The following is a 20146-nucleotide window of genomic DNA, read 5'->3' as shown; positions in this document are numbered from 1 at the left end:
TTCTTTTCCTCTGACGCACAGGAAACCGCATGCAAAGGAAAACTGACCCAGAAGGGCTAAGTGCAGCCATGATAAAAGATGTTTGGGTTCTCTAGATCTAAGGAACGTTGCTTCATTGCTTCCTTGTGTGTCTCTATTAAAGGAAAAGCCTTCCCACAATACTTTGCGGCAGGGTCATTTAAAGCAACAATCCATTCGGCCGCTGCAAATGTCAGCTATGGATTAATTGAAAACATCCTTCTTAGTAGACGTGATTGTGTTTTGGACAGAAAATCTGTACAGTACTAAATGTGTCCCTACACTTTTATATGTGCTATAAATAAAGTCACACACATAAGTAAGTGATTGTCATTTCTTAAGTCCTCCTTTGTAACTTTCCTTGACGTTTTCCAACGAGATCAAGGAAACGTGGTTAGTAACGCAGCCTAAAAGAGAAAAAGGAGCTCAAGGAGAGGGGCTGAGTGTTGCAAAATGACAGCAGTAATCCATCAGAAATCAGGCTTTGCTTCTGCAGAGCACAGCCCACCACTGACTACCTTTCAACCCGGCGCATCCTGCTGCGCCGCGATAGGACGAGAGCGGAACGGACGCCGCTAATTGGCTTGCATCCCTGTCGGATTTCCACATCCAGACAGAGGGAGAGAGAGTGGGGGAGAGGATATATATCATGTTGTATGAGGATTTGTAAACGGAGGATCAAAACACCCAGCTTTTCATGTCCTTTGAATTGTCGGAGGGGCGGTGCCGCGCTGGGAGCCGAGAGCGACAGCCGAACATTGATCCTGAGTGAGTGACGCGACAGACGGGACTCAGGAGGCCTGGTGGGGCGGCGGAGCAGTGACACACACAGGGACTGTTCACACACTCAAGATGCACAGAAGAAACAACTGGATGTCACTTGGGAGCACTTGATAACAAGAGGATGTTAGTCACAAGTCCTTCAAACACTGACCTCCTGATGTTGAAGCCATAATATGTATGATCCGGACACAAAAACTATACGCTAGAATGAATGCCACGTGAGAGCACGTTACTCTGAGATAATAATATCTTTGGCAGAGGTTTTATTGAAATGAGAGATGTAAATATCCTTGTTTGATAAAGACATGTGAAACCTCGGACCAGGTTTCCCTCTTTGTTCTGCGGGAGTGTGCGGATGTGAGAGTGCAGAGCCCCAGTGTTAGTCTTTCTGCGGTCTGTCAGTGGCGCAGCCCCCGAGGCTACGTTACAGGGCTTCACCGCTGACAAGACAGGCAGCCCCCCTCTCTGAGGAAGGTCTGAAGGGCACCGCCGTTTGTCTCGGCTCGTTTGGAGAGTCGAGGAGAACATCTGAGGGCATCTCACTGCACGTGCAGGGTGAGAAACCTGCACATTGTAGGATTTCAATCATATCACAAGATTTTCATCAGCCAAATTATCCTGGATGTAAAAAATTGTAAATCAATTAAAAACGTGACTGTATGTAACAAAATTAATATTTAAGGATCACAGATGGATTTAGCAAAACACAAATGTTGCCACAGCAAATGTGATCTCCAGAGGTCACCTCACACCCATCTGTTTGCAGTACACTGCCGACAAAATCAACTCGCTCTTCAAATACTGCCGCGGCTAAACTAAATATTTACATCCGCTGAAAGGACGGGGCTGATTTCCAGCGTGTTGTTGTGCGAGCTGCCGTTACACACACTTCCATTGCATTGAGGTCATATGTTTATAATTTGCCCTTTTCCTAATGCTGCCTTTGGAGTAAAATAACATTTGAGAGCAGCAATTAGATTGAACCGTGCAATACTCCGTCTAATTAAGTCATACTTCAAGTTCAATAACGATCAAGCCGGCCAGATAAAGGCCAGGGAGAGAGAGGGGGTAGTGTGTGGAGCAACAATCTGCAAGCATTTTATACAAGACTGCTATTGTTTAGTCAGAAAAGCACTCAGACGCTGAGCTGGAGGGAGCAGTGGGCTGCTGAGGAGTGCTTTCTGATGACTGTGCAAACAGGGAGAGGAGAAGGTGTGTGTTTACATGCATAGACCTGCAAGACGGTTTTAAATAATAATATCCAGGGCATTTTCACAACTCTCCTAGAACCAGGAGAAATGCTGCATTATTCAGACATGCTTTAGCGGCATCCAACATGTTCAACTTTTTGGATGTAAAAACTGTCACTATCTCTATTTCCATCACAATTGGGTTTACAGTGAGGTCATTTTTTAATTACTATGCTGTTACAATGTGCTATGTATAAAATGACTTAGGAACGTAGGAAATGTTTGTGGAGTATAGATGCAGAGATTAAACATATAAACACAATCTGTCACACAGCTAGCAGTCTCGGCTCCTACAAATTCTGCTGCGGAGAAGCAGCAGGAGCTCAATCTGTGACTATTTACGATACAGAGTACTTTTTATTGGGGAAACGACGCTCACCTGTGTGTCCTTCACTTTGCCCTTCTCCTGCCTGTCCTACTCTGCACTACCTAACCATGTGAACATCTCTTCCATTACCACCCTTGACACTGAGGCCGATTGGATTCTTATCTGCCATCGGTAGGCCGACGCTCAGCCTGCGCTATCTCTCGCAGCAGCCTAATTGAATCTCAAGTGTTGGGAGTGCAGTGATACACTGACCACACCGTGTCACTGCCAACAGATAAGGCTGGCTGCTGGAGGATTGGACCCCCACAATCACGATGGGGACGCGTTGATAAAGCGGTGACAAGCTGCTCTGGTTGGTCCGGTGTCGCTGGGACTTCGCTTGGATCGAGAGATAATGGATACCCTCCATTACGGCGAAGGTTGTGTTCATACCCAATAGTCCCAAATCCCATAATCCAGCTTGGCTCGGTGGGTAATTTGTTGAAACAGAACCAGGGGGAAAGTAGGGCAGCTTTTTTTCATCGATATCTGTATAAAATGTACCGTTTACAGGACTCATTGTATTTCTTGTATGACCCTGAACCTGCAGATTGCTTAGTTTGAACACAAAAACAAAAGTAATGTTTGTTGTTGATGCTCCAGGAGGACCTTGGTGTTTTTTGAGTTAGTGATGAAGACAAGCCTCATTACCTGCTCCGTTTGAGCTCCCATTTTTCTTGTTAAGCAGGTGACCTTTTCAATTTAGAGAAAGGGAGGCGCCGTCATGGCAGACTTTGGAGATGCTTAATTTATCACCGACTAAACAAAGAGTCACCTTGATGGAAGGAACTTTAAACTAGTAAGAAGAACGTATTTAAAGATGTTCCTACCTTAGGAGGCCAAATCCTTTCTTTTTGGTCTTCTTCTCCGGATCATCCACAGACTCCTTCTTCGGTTTGCTCTTTTTCTCCTTCTTCTTCCCTTTAGTCTTCTTCTTCTTCTTTCCGTCGTCTACGTCCAGGCGAGTGGAGCTGCTGACGGGAGTTTCTTGCCCGGAACTCTGCTCTGAGCCGTCATCGTCTGAGGAAGTGTGAAGGGCAGAGATGGCAGTATATGTGTGCAGCATGCATGTACTGTGAGGAATCTGATCAGCAAGCTAGTTAGTCCTCTGTTCTCCCAGTGCATGGAGGAGGCCAGAGGCAAAGCTCTACACCTGGAGCAGTCATTTTCACTTGCCTTAGTTACATTTGGCATCTATTTGCCAAATCCAAGCCAAGAACAGCATAAGTGGTTCTGTTTTATAGTTTGATGTTTCATCTAAAGTGTCAGAACACCTGCTAAGGACAGATATGTACTTAATTGACATTCCCCGCCAAATGTTGTCACAGTCAGACTTGTGCAGGCAAACAAATGCAGGTCCTTTTTCATCACCAAAGTCTGTCATTTTAGCTCACACATAGTATCATTTCCTCAGTAATCACATAGAAGTCGAACACACAGATGTTTGACGTCTTTTGTGATTACTGAGGTAGAGCCTTACAAAAATGATGCTACTGTATAATATTAAGTTCCAAAATTGCTGAGTGGATAGAATCATCTAGCATTTCATTAAGGCTAAGCACTGTCCCTTGGCAGGCCTCTGGCTCTTCTTGAGCACCAGTGTGTTAAAAAGCCTGAGGGATGTGCCTTGGCAGTGTAGGGTCTAATTAAAAAAGGGATACAAAGTCTAGGAAATAGTCTCAAACATTTCAAAGGAACACTCTCTAAAGTTGTGTCTTGTTGTAAAGTCTTACCATCCTCAGAGGGTCCGTCGTAGGACTTGTCGATGGCGAAGCGAAAGCTCTGGTTGGCGGCCCGGCCCCGGACCATGTGGGGCGGCGGGCGGTGGAAGGGCTGCTGGGCGTGGCTGCGGCTCTGCTCCCTCACCGCCGTCTGAAGGCTCTCCAGGGAGCTGGACTTCCAGAGGCCGAGGGTGGGACCCAGCGCTGCTCCAGCTGGAGGCTCTGAGACGCAGAAAGAGAGAGAGGGCGGGGGGCAGTGAGCGATGAGGTGGATGGATGTGAAACAAGAAGGGAGGGAGAAGGGAGGGCAGAACAATATTTTGCCACTGATGCAAAGAGACAGTATGAGTTAGTGACTGGGTCTGGATATCTCAGGCTTTTAGCTACGTTTCCCACACACACATTAATTCATATTTTAAATCATTTATAAAATATATTGATATCTTGCAGTCACCAGGCTTTCAAGATCACCTAAGTGTAACCTGATGGATATACCTTTTTGGAATGAGGCTTTAAAAAGGTTCAAACTCAGAATATGAAGCTATGAAGGTAGCAGAAAGCAGATGTGAGAGGATGGAAACAGGCTTAACAGAAAGAGTCCTATAGGAGCGACATAAAGGAGGGGGATAAAGGAGGTGGAGTGGTACAGGCACAGGTGAACAGACAGGCTCATGCAGAAGCAGAAGAGAGGGGGAATACATTATCTGCCACCATACAGAACTCAGGAATGGCCTCCAAATGGGGAGGGCAAGAAAGGGGAGACGAAGGAGCAGAAAAGTGTTGAAAAGCACCGCTGACTCAGCAGGGGGTCGGAGAGGAGGGAAGATTTGAGGAAATGCAGAGCTGTAGGAAAACTGAGACACTGAGAGAAAGCAGTGAATGTCATGCAAGGTGTGAGGAGTTGGTGACCAAGAGATGTGGATGAAAAACCCAGAACAAACCATGTATAACAAAGAAACGGTGACTTTTCAGATCAGTTACAGACAAGTTTTTTGTCCAGAACTTTCCTGTAGGGATGACTTTCTCGCATCATGGCACTCGCTGCTTAAGACATCATTTTAAAGGCTTCAAAGCTCGGAAGTGGAGCAGGAAAAAAAGGGGGAAGTGAAGCGGCAAAAGAGGAAGGGGGGCAGAGTAAGCGGCTGCCTTTTAAGTCCTAAATTGACTTTCTGAGAGGAAGTGGGATTTATAGGGAATAAGGGGTTATAAATAGAGAGGGGGGGCGCGCAGGAATAAAACGCTCAATTTGAGAGGCAGGATTTGTGTCACAAATGTAATTACGGCTGTCCGGCTCGCAGCCTGATAGAATTAAGCTCCTTGCCAGCGCACTGCTGCACTATACACAGAGAAACTGTGTGTGTCTGAGAGCGTGGGCATGTGTGTGTGTGTGTGTGTGTGTGTTGAGCATTTTTGGTCCGATGAAAAAAAAAAGTCATGATACTGCCTGTGTGAGATAGTGGTGTGTGTCCTTGACGATGAAACAGGAAGTAATATGATCACTTTTGCTAGTTTGAGTGTGTGAGGCTTTGGGTGCCCTCTCCATGCATGTCAGGCGGTGGAGGCTGGAGGTAAATGAATAATGAGGGTGAGGATGGATGAGTGGGGGAGAGGTGGCTATCATCGCCAGCTCGATCCAATGGAGGGTGAAATCAGCGTTTATCACATATCGGCGCCCGCTGTGCCAGCAGATGCTCTCGTGGATCCGTTCTAATCACGTCCGCCTGATTGCCACTGATTCAAGCTGGTGCACATATTTGACAAACAGCCTTACAGCCAAACAGGGCGATGCCCTTCACAGCTGTAATGCTCCTCCACCCTCCTCACTTTGTTTGTTGATCAAAGTCCGAGGACTTATTCTGGGCGTCACGATTTCAGAAGGACAAGGCTCGGAGTAATTTGAAGGCTTGAGTGGTGATGGAAAATATCTGATACAAAGTTAAGTTCATGCCTGTGTTAATATAAACTCCTTTGGCGGGAACTTTGGGGTTTTAGCATAGACATTTAAAACACAGTACAGGGCAGGGGAAAACTAAAAGCAGAATAGGGCCTCTTTAAAAAGGAAAACATCAAACGGTAATCTACAGTATGAACATTTTTGTTACTATAAAACAATACTTTTTAACTTTTGATAGATGTGTGGCTTCTGTGAAATCTGTAGTAAGACTTCCTTAATGCTGAAAATGTTTTTCTAAAACAATGAACCTGCCAATTACCGCTTTAAATGGCGTTTGCATTTCACACTAAACACCCACTCAGAAGCCCACCCATGCTGACATACTGTAGCTGTATGCACAACAATGGGCACATGCCAACATCCAGCTACACACACACCTCTCAGCTGAGCAGTGAAGTGCCTGGAATGTAGCCTTGGGCTCCTGCTGTGCTGACAGCGCTGCAGGATGAACACCGCTCTATTTTCTATTCTTTAAAAGGTGTTACCTTAAAAGTGAGACACAGCTGTATGTGTCTCTCATATTGCTTCATGGGTTAAAAATAAATCAATAATGATTTTCTGTGTGAATAGTTTTCTCACCACTTCCGAACCAAAATTGCCTGCACACAACTTCAATTATCTCAACCAATGAACACGAGAATAAAGACAAATCAGGCTTAGTCATACCGACCATTTCTGAAGTATTCATACATCAATCAGATGTATGCACACATACTGTACACATGTGTCTCCACACACAACCGCACACTGCAGAGCCCTAAATACTGCACTCAAGGGCTGCAGGGCTTTTTGATTATACTTTTAAATAGTTGTTTTTTCTATCAAATATGAATAACGCTAATTCTCGAATGTCTTGTCCATAAATCAAATATAATCATAGAGTAAAAAAAACTACCAAATATTCTCATTTAAGAGTCTAGAATCAGAGTAATTAAAAAAAAAATCCATAAAAGTGCACAAAAAACGAATACAAATGTTATGGGGACTTCTTTTTAGAAAACTAAATCAATTCTACTGCATGTCTAATATCCAATCAACTTGTCTTATTTTATTAATTAGAATGGTCATTGTTGCAGCAGTCAAATAACACACACCCCAATTTAAACCCTGTGCACACAGTGTCTCAGCGGGTTCTTAACACTTGCCCATCAGCTGGACTACAATGTGCTCCACAGCGAGCAGCGCCGCAGCACACTGGCTGAAAGGTTGCCACGGTTACAAGAAAGTGCCCCCTCCAGCGTGGGGGGGGGGGGGGGTGGTACAGAGGTGACGGTGAGTTGCCAAGGAGACACTTTAGCCAACAGTAACACACACACACACACACACACAGGGTTGGGTCCACACACACACACTTTCCCATCTTGTACATCCAATCTCAGGACAGGCAAATAAAACATTGTGTAAAACAGGCACCGACCTGCACCCTTCTATAAAAACCCATGTCACACACAAACACACACACACACACACACACACACACACACACACACACACACACACCTGTAAAACAAAGCCTGCTTTAAGTGTGGCCCTGTTCCTCAGAGGTTACTGAATCTAATCCAACAGAAGCGTTAAACACACCGTTACAAGACGAGAACGGCCCCTTCCTCTGTTACACCGTTTCCATAAAAGCTCAAGAGGAGCCTTACACATGTTGAATTACAATAGCCATTAACAAATCTCATCTCAATGAATGTTTATGAATGGATTTAAGTCCTTTTTTAACTACACGGAGAAATGCACAAAGCACATAAAGGTCTCTCGTGTGGCCGACCCTCCTTGGCTTCACCTTAGATTAAATGTACTGAAGATTTACTGCAGCCAACCTCTATGATGACATATTTGACGTCTGTGGAGTAAAACGCACACGTGGCATGACGCATATGGAGGCATTATTCAAGTTTTCAAATGGTTTCTATGGAAGATACGCAAGTACTTATGCTGATTTTCCTATTCTTATTCTCTGAAAACTTCGAGCAGCGGCTCCTGGACATTAACTTATCACTGGGACAGTTCATCTTCGTAAACAGACGGAGGGTTTCAGCCATATTTCAACATTTGTACGAAGACCTCAGTCTTACAGTAGCGTGGCCTAGCAACAGCTAAAGCCTGGTAGGCTACTGCATGCTATTTAGCTTAAGCTAGTTGGTAGCAAAATGCCTCCGTTCTCTACAGATGACATCCACAAACTTATACAGAAGATGGCTGTGTTGGAAATGAAAATGCAACGGTTGGAAGTTAACGTGGAAGTGAATGGACTATGTCGTGGGAATGACACCACTTTACCAGTGTTGCAAAATAATGGAAAAGGGTATGCTAACTCACAGCTAGTTAGCAGCTACAAGGATTCCAAGGAACAGGAGGGCTGTGTACCGGGTAATACATCTACAAGTGGTAGTCCTCCCTGGAACTCTCTGGGTGCAAAGAGTAAATCACTTCCATGGGATTTGGGAGGACGGATAACAGGCAGAGCCCAGCGCTCTGAAATCTGTGATGCGACCGGCTGGCCTGCATTGTTATCACCCAGGAAGAGCGCCTCTTCAACCCCTATTCATACTAGGAAAGGCAGACCGTATAAAAGTTAGCGCTGAGCTTCAGTGTGCAATGTTCAAAACAACAGATAAAGCCAGAAATCTAGGTGTAGTCATGGACTCTGACCTGAGTTTCAACAGTCACATTAAAACTGTTACTAAATCAGCCTACTATCACCTAAAGAATATATCTAGGATTAAAAGACTAATGTCACAGCAGGATTTGGAAAGACTTGTCCATGCTTTTATCTTCAGTAGACTCGACTACTGCAATGGTGTCTTCACAGGTCTCACTAAAAAATCTATTAGAAAGCTGCAGCTGATTCAGAACGTTGCTGCTCGAGTCCTCACTAACACTAAGAAAGTGGATCACATCACTTCTGTTCTGAAGTCTTTACACTGGCTTCCTGTGTGTCAAAGAATAGATTTCAAAATACTGCTGCTGGTTTATAAAGCACTGAATGGTTTAGGCCCAAAATAAATGTCTGACCTCCTGCTAAATTATGAACCATCCAGATCTCTCAGGTCTTCAGAGACTGGTCAGCTTTCTGTCCCCAGAGTCAGAACTAAACATGGAGAAGCAGCGTTCAGTTATTATGCTCCAAATATCTGGAACAAACTCCCAGAAACCTGCAGGTCCGCTGCAACTCTGACTACTTTCAAATCCAGACTGAAGACTTTTCTTTTTGTCGCTGCTTTTAATTGAACTATTCATATCTTAGACTGCACTGTAACTTTGATCCATGTATTTTTTCTTTTAATGTTTATTTTATTAGCTTTTATTTTAAATGCCATTTTCTTAATGTCTTTCATTTTTTGTAAAGCACTTTGAATTGCCTTGTGTTGAAAAGTGCTATACAGTATAAATAAACTTGCCTTGCCTTACTTTAAAAAAGGTAAAAGTCCTTAAAAATAGGAATAATGTAGACTATTGTCAGTTTTGTCCTTTAAACAGTTAATAATGTTTCATCACAGCGGTGGAAAACAGAACGCCATTACTGCTTCAAATGTTTTCCCGTCATACGACAAACTTCACTCCAAACTAAATCACTTCCGACCACTGTTTATCCGGTCAAAGCAAATCCAATTCATGTTATAGCCAATCAAAACTCCACTCCAATTAAAGGGCTGTCCGATCATTAGGCATCCCTGCGTCTCTGTCTGACTGCACTCAGCTGCATCAGAGGCTGGGTGGAGGCGCTGCTCTGCCAGTAATTGGGTTTAGCTGTTTGGATGTATGAGAGACGGGGGACATATGGGCCGTATGTATCCAGCCTGCGAGTAGATGAATGGCTTTAATAACTGGAAGGGACTTAAAAGGCCATTTCATAATTACTGCTTACCTCTGCTGGATCACCGCAGCGCAGGGGGCTGGCAGGGTATGGATGAGGGCTGGAGCGCGCTGTGTGGAGCGGGACATGTGCCATTTGTACTGTAAACGTGCGGCGGTGGGCATTCAGGGGGAACTGCTGAGTCATTGAAAACACCTGGTCCAAAACTGACTTTGGATCACTTACTTGCACCAAATATGCAGAATTTTAGACCTGATATGACTATATTATAAAAAAAAATAAGCCTTAATAGAGTCATGGGCAATTAGACAGGATCCAAGAAAGTGGTAGCCTCGAACACACCCAAACACAGAGAGAACAGGCAGCAGCAAGTTAATGAGCAGCTACAGTCAGAGGCAGCAGCACCCTGTGTCACTTCCATAACTTCACACACTGCACCTTGTTGCCTAGAGGTCTCAGGTGACAATGTGAAAAAAGCAGACTTGGCTCAGGAAAGGGAAGGCAAGCTAAGGAGGCAAAGTTACATGGCACACAAACAAAGCGTGTGAAAACAAAACAGAGGCTTCAGAGCTGGCAGGGAGCCGGCCGGTTCTTGAGTCTCCTTGTGCAGAGAGAGAAACAACGGAAAACACACGTACTTAGAGAGGCTGCATTCGAATCCTCTGCACTAGCCTAATGCTTATGTGTGTGTGTGTGTGTGTGTGTGTGTGTGTGTGTGTGTGTGTGTGTGTGTGTGTGTGTGTAGGTGTGTGTGTGTCAGGTGTGTTGTAAGAGGGCACTAGCTAGCAGGGGAGTTGTTAGACTCTAAGGGAGAAAAATGAAGGGATGAATGAAGGCATATTTGTCCATTACTCCTCTGGTGATCTCACACACGTTCACAAGATACACTAAAAGGGGGATTTTCTCGTAGAGGAAACACCCGAGACTGGAGCATGTTCAGCATAATCACATGAGGCTGGAACAGCAGCGGAGGATTGAAAGAGAGAATAACAAAAAGGATGAGAGAGGAATTAGAGGAAACTTAAAAAAGGGGATGAGCCTGGCGACAAAGAGAAGGAGATGGAGAGAATAATCAAGACAGAAGCAACCAGGAAGATGAAAGGCAAAAAAAGAAAATTGGCAATGGAGACTCCTCAGACTGGAGAATCATGGGAAAGAGAGAGGGGCAGCAAGTGATGGAGCTGGAGGGAAGTGGAGTGCTCGTCGCAGCCAGAGAGAAAAAGGGTTTTAGCCAGATTAAAGAAGCCAGGCAGGCCTCTTAAGACCATCCGCCTAATGAAATATGTCAAAGCCCATAAAGAAACACTGAGGCCATTTAGGGAGGAGGGTGGGGCGAATGCACTGCGTCAGCAAAAATGAAAACCACGCAAAAGCCCCGTCGATACACATTAGCCAAGACGTCAAAGGGGGAGATGAAAAAGAAAAAGGAACACTGCGGCGGCACAGGGATGGATTTATATATCATAAGGGTTACGGGCGCTGATCAGGAATGCCAGGAAAATCATGGCAAGGAGGGAGGAGGGGGGATTTGAGGTCACCAACAGTGCTCAGGTTATTTGTATTCCGCAGGCAACAGGCTTAGTTGGCTTGATGCAGGTGGATTCAAGAGATCGGTGTACGTGAGTGTGTGTGTGTGTGTGTGTGTGTGTGTGTGCCTGTCTTCCAACATCAGGACTGAAATGCTAGTCATGATTCCCCTCCTCTTATATAAGCCTCGTTGCAGTGTCTATATACAGCGCCCTGCTCTAAATGAGACGCTGCTGAACTCCACAATTAAAATCTTCTGCAAACCCCACTGAGCATGCTCGCTCTCTCCAGCAACACTCAGATGTATAATCATGCTGCTGGCCACTGAGGAAGGATGGAGCACTTCTATGTGACTCAGTGGGAAGTCATGGTGGCCTTGTCTGCTCCTATCACAGCACAAACTGCTCCGACATGCAGCCGCGGTGCTTTCAAAAACAATATGGATTTAGGACATTTGGTAAGACATGATTGGTGTTTATTTATATTGTATGGAACAAATAGTCTTTTGAACAATGTAAAGACATAACAAGTCTATAGATAAAGAGTAAAACAATACTGTAAAACAACATGTTGTGACTTTGCTACAGTCCTTTTGCTGTCGCTGGTATAACTGGAGGAAATGAGACGGATATGTAATATTGCCTTCAGATTGCTCAGTCAGAAATATAAAGTGCTTCCATTCTTGGGAGTGAATCATATCCTTTGGACCACTACTGTGAAATGCCACAGTAAAATCAAACCTACTTTATATTGTACCTTTAACTAGACTTTTCTCATATAAAACAAGAAAGGGAATTAAGTGTAACTGGAGCAGATTGTGATGCGATACGGCGGCTGTCAGCTGGGCGAGGATTGAGCGCTGTGGGCCTGCTGACCTGGACGGCTATAAAGCAGCGAGAGCTCCGACACTAAGTGCTTCACAACTCAACTTTGTCAGCCGGGTGCGGAGGGAGAGGGGGCAACATGGGAGAAAGGAATCAAGAAAATGCATAAGAATAGAGGAGGAGAAACTGGAGAAAATGGGACTTATTTAAGTTTGTAAGAAAAAGAGATTGGAGCAAAAGAGGCATGTTTTAAAACATACCGTTCCTCTGCCCGACCATTGATCCCATGTTGCTCTCATCCGCCACTGAAAACACACAACAGCACAGTTAATAACCCATACTATTGCCTGCTACACATACTTTAATATGGAGCAGCTTTGTGTTCTGTGTAAATGGTTATAATGCGTGTTGCTCCCTGCAGAAGAAGACGGAGGAGGACGAGTCAAAATGAGACGGACTGAAAAAGGAAATTAAACCAGAAGAAAACCACAAGAAAGAGTGATGATATTGAGAAAATGAGAACAGATAGAGGTGAGGGAATGAGAGAAATAATATAGGGGGGAAAAAGGAAACCTCCACCTAATCTAACTAAACAGGACTGGGTCGCGCCGCCACAGGCTGGGATACAATAATAGGTTTTCATTACGCTGCTTTTTCTCTTAAAGAATCCTTTTCATTTTTTACGAGGTCAATTTTCCCCGGCGGGATGGAGAGAAATGAGAGGAAGGGAGTTATGGAGGGACGGAGGAGTAAGAGAAAACAAAGACAAGCAGCACGGAGTGATGGATGGAGGCGATAAGGTGTCCGCACATCACAAGAGCTTGCTAAATAAAGTCCTGCACAGAAACATCTGTAGCTACCAAGACAAAGAAATACTTTTCCTGTGCACACGAGCAAGATCAATGAACTTTTCTGTGGGGAAAGATAGGAGCTTTGTCTCAAAATGTAGAAACCTTATAGTGTTATATATATGCACAACACCTGATAACTGTATCCTGGAAGTGAATTCAACGAAAGTCTTAATGCTTCGGAGGCTGGTGGGCTATCAGGGATAAACTCCATTTGCTCTTTTATGGATCCATACTGTCCCTCTATTACACAAACAATAACCTGTAACACTGCTGGGGAGATTGTTTTTTTATTATGCGCCATATTGGAGCGTCATGGTCTGCCAGTTAAGAAATAAAAAGCATTAAGAGATGCAGACTTCTCGACTCGCTTTATCAATGCAATTTGGTTTGTGTTAAAAGCCCTTTATGTTCATTTTCGGGTTTGTATTTTGTTCATCTACTGTGACGGGTTTACATGCTTTAATGTTCAAAAAGATCCCTATCCTAAAAGCTCAGATGTTTCAATGCACTTTGAGCATCTTAAAGCCAATATAGGCAGAGCATTTCCCATAACAGACCGTAGCTTTGTAGTCTAATAAATGCATTAGTTCCCATTATTGCAAGTCAAAAGTAAGAGAGCAGAAACATGTTTTCCTTTTGCTTCCAGGCACTGGTAGCTGTAGAATCAGTGACTCGACTGTTCACCTCTGCATCAGCAGGCGGTGTGTGTGTGTGTGTGTGTGTGTGTGTGTGTGTGTGTGCGAGTGGAAGCCCTGAGTCAACAGAGTATTTGCTAAGGCATCCAGGGTTAATAAAGGAAGCTCACCTCGTTCTGTCAAGTGGCGTTTAATAAAAGCTAACCTGCTCTGCGGCTAAAGCTCAGATACAAGCAGGCGTAAAGACTGACGTGTGGGAAACCCTCCAGAGGAAGGAGAAGAAAAAGCTCTTTAAATATAAAACATGTAGACAGGGTCAGCATCTCAGGGCTCCTATGTGATCCTGTCATCTTTACACACACATACACACACGCACTGCTTACTAGCCATGTACTTTAGACAGGGAAGAGATGGATAGAAGCAGGGCGATAACACAGAAACAGATTGAAATGGAGGACGGCCAGAGATGGAGATAGAAGCCAGAGAGGGGAGGCTGCTTATTGGAATGGCTCCTCAGTGGGATGGAGGGAGTGTGTGTGTGTGTGTGTGCGGACCACCCTTGTCCATAATGAAAGCCAATCAGCTTGGGTGGCAGAGGCGTGTGCTGCAGGAAGAAAGCCAATCCACTGAACCTAATGAACCGCGATTGGAAATCAGAGAGGCAGAGAAGAAGAAGAAGAAGAAAGTACTGAAGGAGATAAACAAAAAATATCCTGATAACAAGAAGGAAATCAGAAAGTAAGAGATGGAAAAAGATTGTAGGGAAAAAGAGGGGGGTACGGGGGTCAGCTCGGGTTAATACGAGGAAATAAGCCCCATCGTTCTCGCCTTCCACTCACACGGTGAGATTGCGTCTCGTTCACACACAAACACACACCAGACGGCGTGTCCTTGCAGCTCGTTGGAAAGCCCCCGGGTTTCTGAGTTCAGGAGGTCGAACCCCTCAGGCCGCAGATAATAGGGGAGGGGGTTACGTATCACAACAAAGAAATGTAGTGATAAGAGCATGTGATAGTGTTGTGGTTGTTTGTGTAGACTTACTCCTTGATTGGACTCGTATGTTTTGGTTGGGTTTGTGTTTTCGCTTCGGAAAATGCTTTCAAGCTGGCGAACAAGAGCTCCTTTCATCGATGAAGAGCTGTGTGTGTGTGTGTGTGTGTGTGTGTGTGTGTGTGTGTGTGTGTGTGTGTGTGTGTGTGTGTGTGTGTGTGTGTGTGTGTGTGTGTGTGTGTGTGTGTGTACTGACCCATGTCCATGCTCTTGGATGCTCTGTTGCGAGGTCTGTTGTCGTCTGCGTTCTCGTGACGTTCCTTCTGAAACTCGCTGCAAAACAACAGTGACTTCAATAGATCGTTTTTGATCAATATTCTCTATTCTTCTCATTTTCAGGTTCATATTTGTATCAAGTGTTTCTACTTTAATGCTCAAAAAGCTCTTTATTTTTCTCATACTGCTTGTGCTGCAGTGTGTGGGAGAGACACTTTGGGATCGTAGCCTTTGCAGACCATTTACATGCACAACTACCTATTTAACACACAACAGGAAAGGGAACAAGCATGATAGGGTCTCTTTAAATCAGTGCAGCAGGAGTGCAAAAGTATTTTAGTGACTTGCATCACCCGAACAAAGAGTAAAAGTGATTTAAAGCCCACACACAAACAACAGATCATTCAATGTCCTCGTCTCCAGATGGCACGATTCAGTAAAACAATTGCATCTCTATTGAACAGTTACTGACGCCAGACTCTGACCACACATTCAAAAACCCTTACTTACATGTATCATAGCTCTTTCCAAGCTTTACTCCTTTGTGCTATCACTACAATTAAGTATGCATAATGCAAATAGGCTATTGCAATGAGCCTGTATGGTCTAAATAATGCATGTGATATTGAGTGTAATGGCTCTGCTCTATCTCATAACACCGCGGCACATAATAAGAGTGCCATTAGAATATAATAACTGTTATGGAAATAATTATCATAGACGCCAATTTGTAACATACAGGACAAACCTCGATGTCTGTTTACCTTCTTTAAGGACACAGGCGGCTTAGCCAATAATGTTATTGTTCCCATTCTGTGACCGGTCAATACTGGGATACAGATGGTCTGTGTTGTGGGTACACTGGGACACTTCCTTCTCTGTATTTCTGGACTCCAAGGTGAAATCTTCGAGGTCATAAGTGTCCGACGCAAGTAGCTCAGTGTTCCCACACTGTTTAGGCTATCTTCTCAAATATGTTGTTTACTCTCTGCGAAACCAGTTAGATGGGCTGGCAAGAGAGAGGCTCTCCAGAATTGACGTGGCAACTCTACCGTGAAGTCAGAACCTCTGACTCTTGGATTTGTGATGTGAATACTCTGGTACCAACTCCAAATAAATCACAGTGGTTTGACATCAAAGCTCCGACTCTTCCCGTGTCTCCTTCCTGAGTCGGTGACTCCACTGCATGCTACACAGAAGTTTCCTCTACACTAACTGTAGTGCAACATGCTGACGGTGCAGTGTGTGAGGTACCTGTGGCGGGGGGGAGTTTGGGTTGAGTCTCTGTTCATTTCCTCCACAGAGCCGGGGGAGGGGGGTGGGGGGAAGCCGCCGTCGTCGTAGTAGTCTTCGTTGCCGTAGCTGCCGTTTGTGGTCGCAGCGGGAAACGAAACTGAGGAGGAACAAGAAACCGCTTAAACTCCAAACTTGGAATAGGTGTTGACGAGACGCTCCTAATGCCAGTGTGTGTATGGGTTCTAAATATGGTGCGTCACCCTTTTGAATTAGGTGTGGAGTGATATTTAAATATTGACAGTATGAAAATCAGTGTGTTGAGGATCAAAACAGAGCACATCATCCCCAAACAGATGCCACCATCCCCCCACTGTAAATACATTTGTTGTTATCCCCCTACTGTATAACATGACTGTAGAGCCAGTCTGATGGAGAGCTGCCTCAGTTAGATGCATCCCATCATCCCAGAGGGTGAGGAAAGGGGAGATGAGATAAAGAATGCATTTAAAACTGTCCTTAACACGACATGCTGCACAATACTCTGAATGCAAATACGGCCCACTTAGAAGCCGTTTCATCAGCTTAATGATTCCAAGGTCAGATATTTTGCACATGAAAAGCGAGCGCCGCGTTCGGAGAAAAGAGGAGAAACACAGGTAATGACTTCCCTTTCTCCCGCTATGAATATGCTGCGAGGAAACAGATAGAAGGGGAGCCTGGGAAAGGTGTGTTTTGTAAAGAAGCAATGTCAAGAGCATTGGCTGGGTGTCACACACACACAGGCTGACAAACAGTGTGTGCTCAGAGGCAGATAACGTGCGTACACAAACACTCAGCCGCATGTTGACTATCTGACAGCTCAAATGGACAAACATTGTGTGGCTCACCACTTCCAGAGTTGACGTTGTTGTTTGCCATCGTCGGATTGAGTCCCCCGTTCATGGTGGGCTCCGTGTTGGGGACTCGAGACGGCCCCTGGTACGCACTGTGGCCCCAGGAGTCCTGTGGACAAGGAAGAGCAATGATGAGAATGGTTAATATGCTAAAAATGTCTCAAATTAAAGCCAAAGTTGTCGTGAAAAGTTCATGATGTTGCCTCTATTTTAACACCCAGCAGAATGTCTTTTTTATTCCTTTTGTTCATCTAATTCCAGACAATGTTGTGCAGACATATACAGAATGAATGCTATTTAATTCTAAGCAACAAGGCGTGAGGATGATAGGGAAACATTTGAAATAGTAAATGGTTTATTAAATGATCATAATAAACTGGCTCGCCCACCTAGATTTAAGATTAAAGGCTGTGAATATATATGGAGAACAACATTGTAGGATGCTCTTCAGCAAAGTGAAGATAGGGTAAACATTTAATTGGATGACGTTAAACCTGTTTTATGTATTTGTATTGTTAGGTTATATTTGTGTATGTACAGTTGTGAGGGTTAGGTTTGAAAGCAGCATGTTGCATTAACATAACAGGTAGATACATTTTGGACTAAAGCGTTTTACATTGTCTAGAGAAAGAGACTTTGTAGTTCAATCCGATATACACCTACTATGCCAGAAAGGAGGATTGTACATAATTATGTAGTAGGTACATCTCGCAACCAATCAATTCTGAGACACCTCAGACGGTGATGTGGGAGCTCTGAGGAAACAGATTTAGAACAATCCTCTGGGGGGTGGGACATGAGGAAAATATCACAAAGTAGAGAGTTGATCATAATTGAAGGAAGACATGTGTCATCCATTCAGACAAAAGACATTTCCTTAATGTGTAAAGGCAGAGAGACGTTGTCATGGATTAAATATCTACACACAGCACTGTGCCTGAGTTTATTTTTGATAGGGTTGGCAAGAGGAAGTGAACTTTGCACATGCTGTGTCTTACAAAACATTTGGGATTCAATACGTGGAGTATAGACAATTATAAGAAAAGAAAGGCTTTATATCCAGACTTCCTTTAGCTAAAGGCGAATAAGATTTAAGACTTTTTAAGACTTAAATGGCACTGGGAATGACATTTAGTACCAACCTAACAATAACCTAGATTGAAGGTGTAAAAACATCATTTTGAGTTTATTGTAACATAACATGTGACAAAATACCAGTGTTTTTAGGTCTGCTATCCTGATCGGCACGACATCTATTTTATTATATTATTCAAGAACATTTGCTAATTAATAAAAAAAAGATTTGACCAATTACTTTGGTCAAATCTGCAATGTCATAAGAAAACAGCTCAAAATCCTATCCATACTTTTTAAACTAGTAATTTATTTATTTTATACCAATTAAGGTTTTATTTAGATCTATGAATCTAAAGACTGTTGTAAGGGTCTGCGGGGACCCTGTATATATTTGTATACAGTATTTTTGTCGCCTCAGGCAAAAAACTGACTTCAAAACTGTAAGTGCAAAAACACGGCCATTCTCTTCATGTGCTCGATTGGAAACGCAGTAATTAAGACAACCCTGAGACAGGCATGTTATCGACAACACTACAAAGGACCCCCCAATGCCCCCACCCTCCAACATATAGAGATAGGGACTTGAATAACTGGTGGAGGATGAAAGAAGCCTGCTCTGGTCAGAGATGGGATCTACAGCTGTCACACACACACCTATACATTCAAAGAGAAATAATCCTTAGAAAGGTGTAGCGATATATATCTCCGTCGTATCAAAGCGTCGGGTGGGGTGTACGCACAGTGTCCCTGGGGTATCATTAGTAGCTACCATACGTGTTAATATATCACCACATCTGAGCTGTCAATCACTTTGAGCTCATATATGTGTCTACACAATTCTGACAGCTTTTCTACATGAGACATAAATCACATCGTCTCCATATCCGCCCGCCCGTCCGTCTCCACCCGCTGCGTCTCGCCCCCGGCTTTTGAAGCCAGACAGGCAGTCAGATATCTTAATCCCACAACAATAAGTAAACAGTGGGGGGGGGGGGGGGGGGGCATCTATGCAGTCAGCCCCAACCTACAGCTGCATACAATAGACTTCTGAGAGGCTTAGCCCCTGCCTCCACCCTACTGTGTCCCCCACCCCACCCCACCCATATTACACTCCACTCAGGATGGAAAACTAAGAAAAGGGGAAAGAAATTAAACAAACACAGAAATTATTTTGTCACAGGTACTTCGAACTGCACTTACCTGAATGACAGATGCTAAATTAAGTTGACATCACTGAATGTGATTTAATAATAGTGTCAGTTAAGCATTTCAATAATGTTTTATAAGAGGTCTTAATGTGGCTTTGAAAAGAACCTTTCAGTGTGATCTCATTTGCCGTCTATTGTAATATGTGCCAGAAATGGATACTACTCAAAATAGAGTCTCCTTACAAGTAAATCTACATTTGTGCTATTAAAAGCAACATTTACCCAGCTGTTGAAAATGTCAGGGACCCAAATCATCCAAAATAAGTTTAAATGTGACTAACAGAGAATTTATCTTTGTCTATTTCATGCAGCAATAAAACCTTTTGAGTGTTTTTGTGTTATTCTAATTAGGATTTAGGGTCATATCCTTAATGGAAATCTAACTCTAGACAGTTGGAGATGGGGGGGGAGACGCTGAGGGGCTGTGCTTTAGGGAGCGCTTGTTTTATCACGCTGCCTCACCCTGCCACCAGACAGGCTGGGTAGGGATGAGGCTCTTCAGATATACAGTGAACCTTGAACTGGCTTTGATAGCATTCATCTGCAGGCTTGGATAACTTAAACACACACACACACACACACTGATGGGAGTGTGGCGTGGAGGAGATGGAAACGCCACAATGGGCAGGTCAATGGCGTTAATACTCCCTCTCTCTCCCATTATCACTCAGCATCTGCTTTAACTGCTGCGACACATCTTTAAGAGCGTCTGA

At 44.0% G+C, this 20146-nt stretch overlaps 1 protein-coding gene across 1 annotated transcript in view; it reads right to left on the bottom strand.

Moving 5' to 3' along the window:
• pard3ba (par-3 family cell polarity regulator beta a) overlaps positions 1-20146 on the bottom strand; it is a gene marked incomplete in the record, with an annotated part of 78097 nt that overhangs the window by 42535 nt on the left and 15416 nt on the right. The window contains 6 exon segments of the mRNA XM_034217336.1: positions 3249-3438; positions 4152-4361; positions 12528-12572; positions 15000-15076; positions 16274-16412; positions 17143-17257. Coding sequence (XP_034073227.1) covers positions 3249-3438; positions 4152-4361; positions 12528-12572; positions 15000-15076; positions 16274-16412; positions 17143-17257 — 776 coding nt within the window.

The sequence above is a fragment of the Gymnodraco acuticeps genome, unplaced genomic scaffold (assembly GCF_902827175.1).
Source record: "Gymnodraco acuticeps unplaced genomic scaffold, fGymAcu1.1, whole genome shotgun sequence".
Lineage (NCBI taxonomy): Eukaryota > Metazoa > Chordata > Actinopteri > Perciformes > Bathydraconidae > Gymnodraco > Gymnodraco acuticeps.
This window is presented reverse-complemented; position numbering and strand designations above follow the sequence as displayed.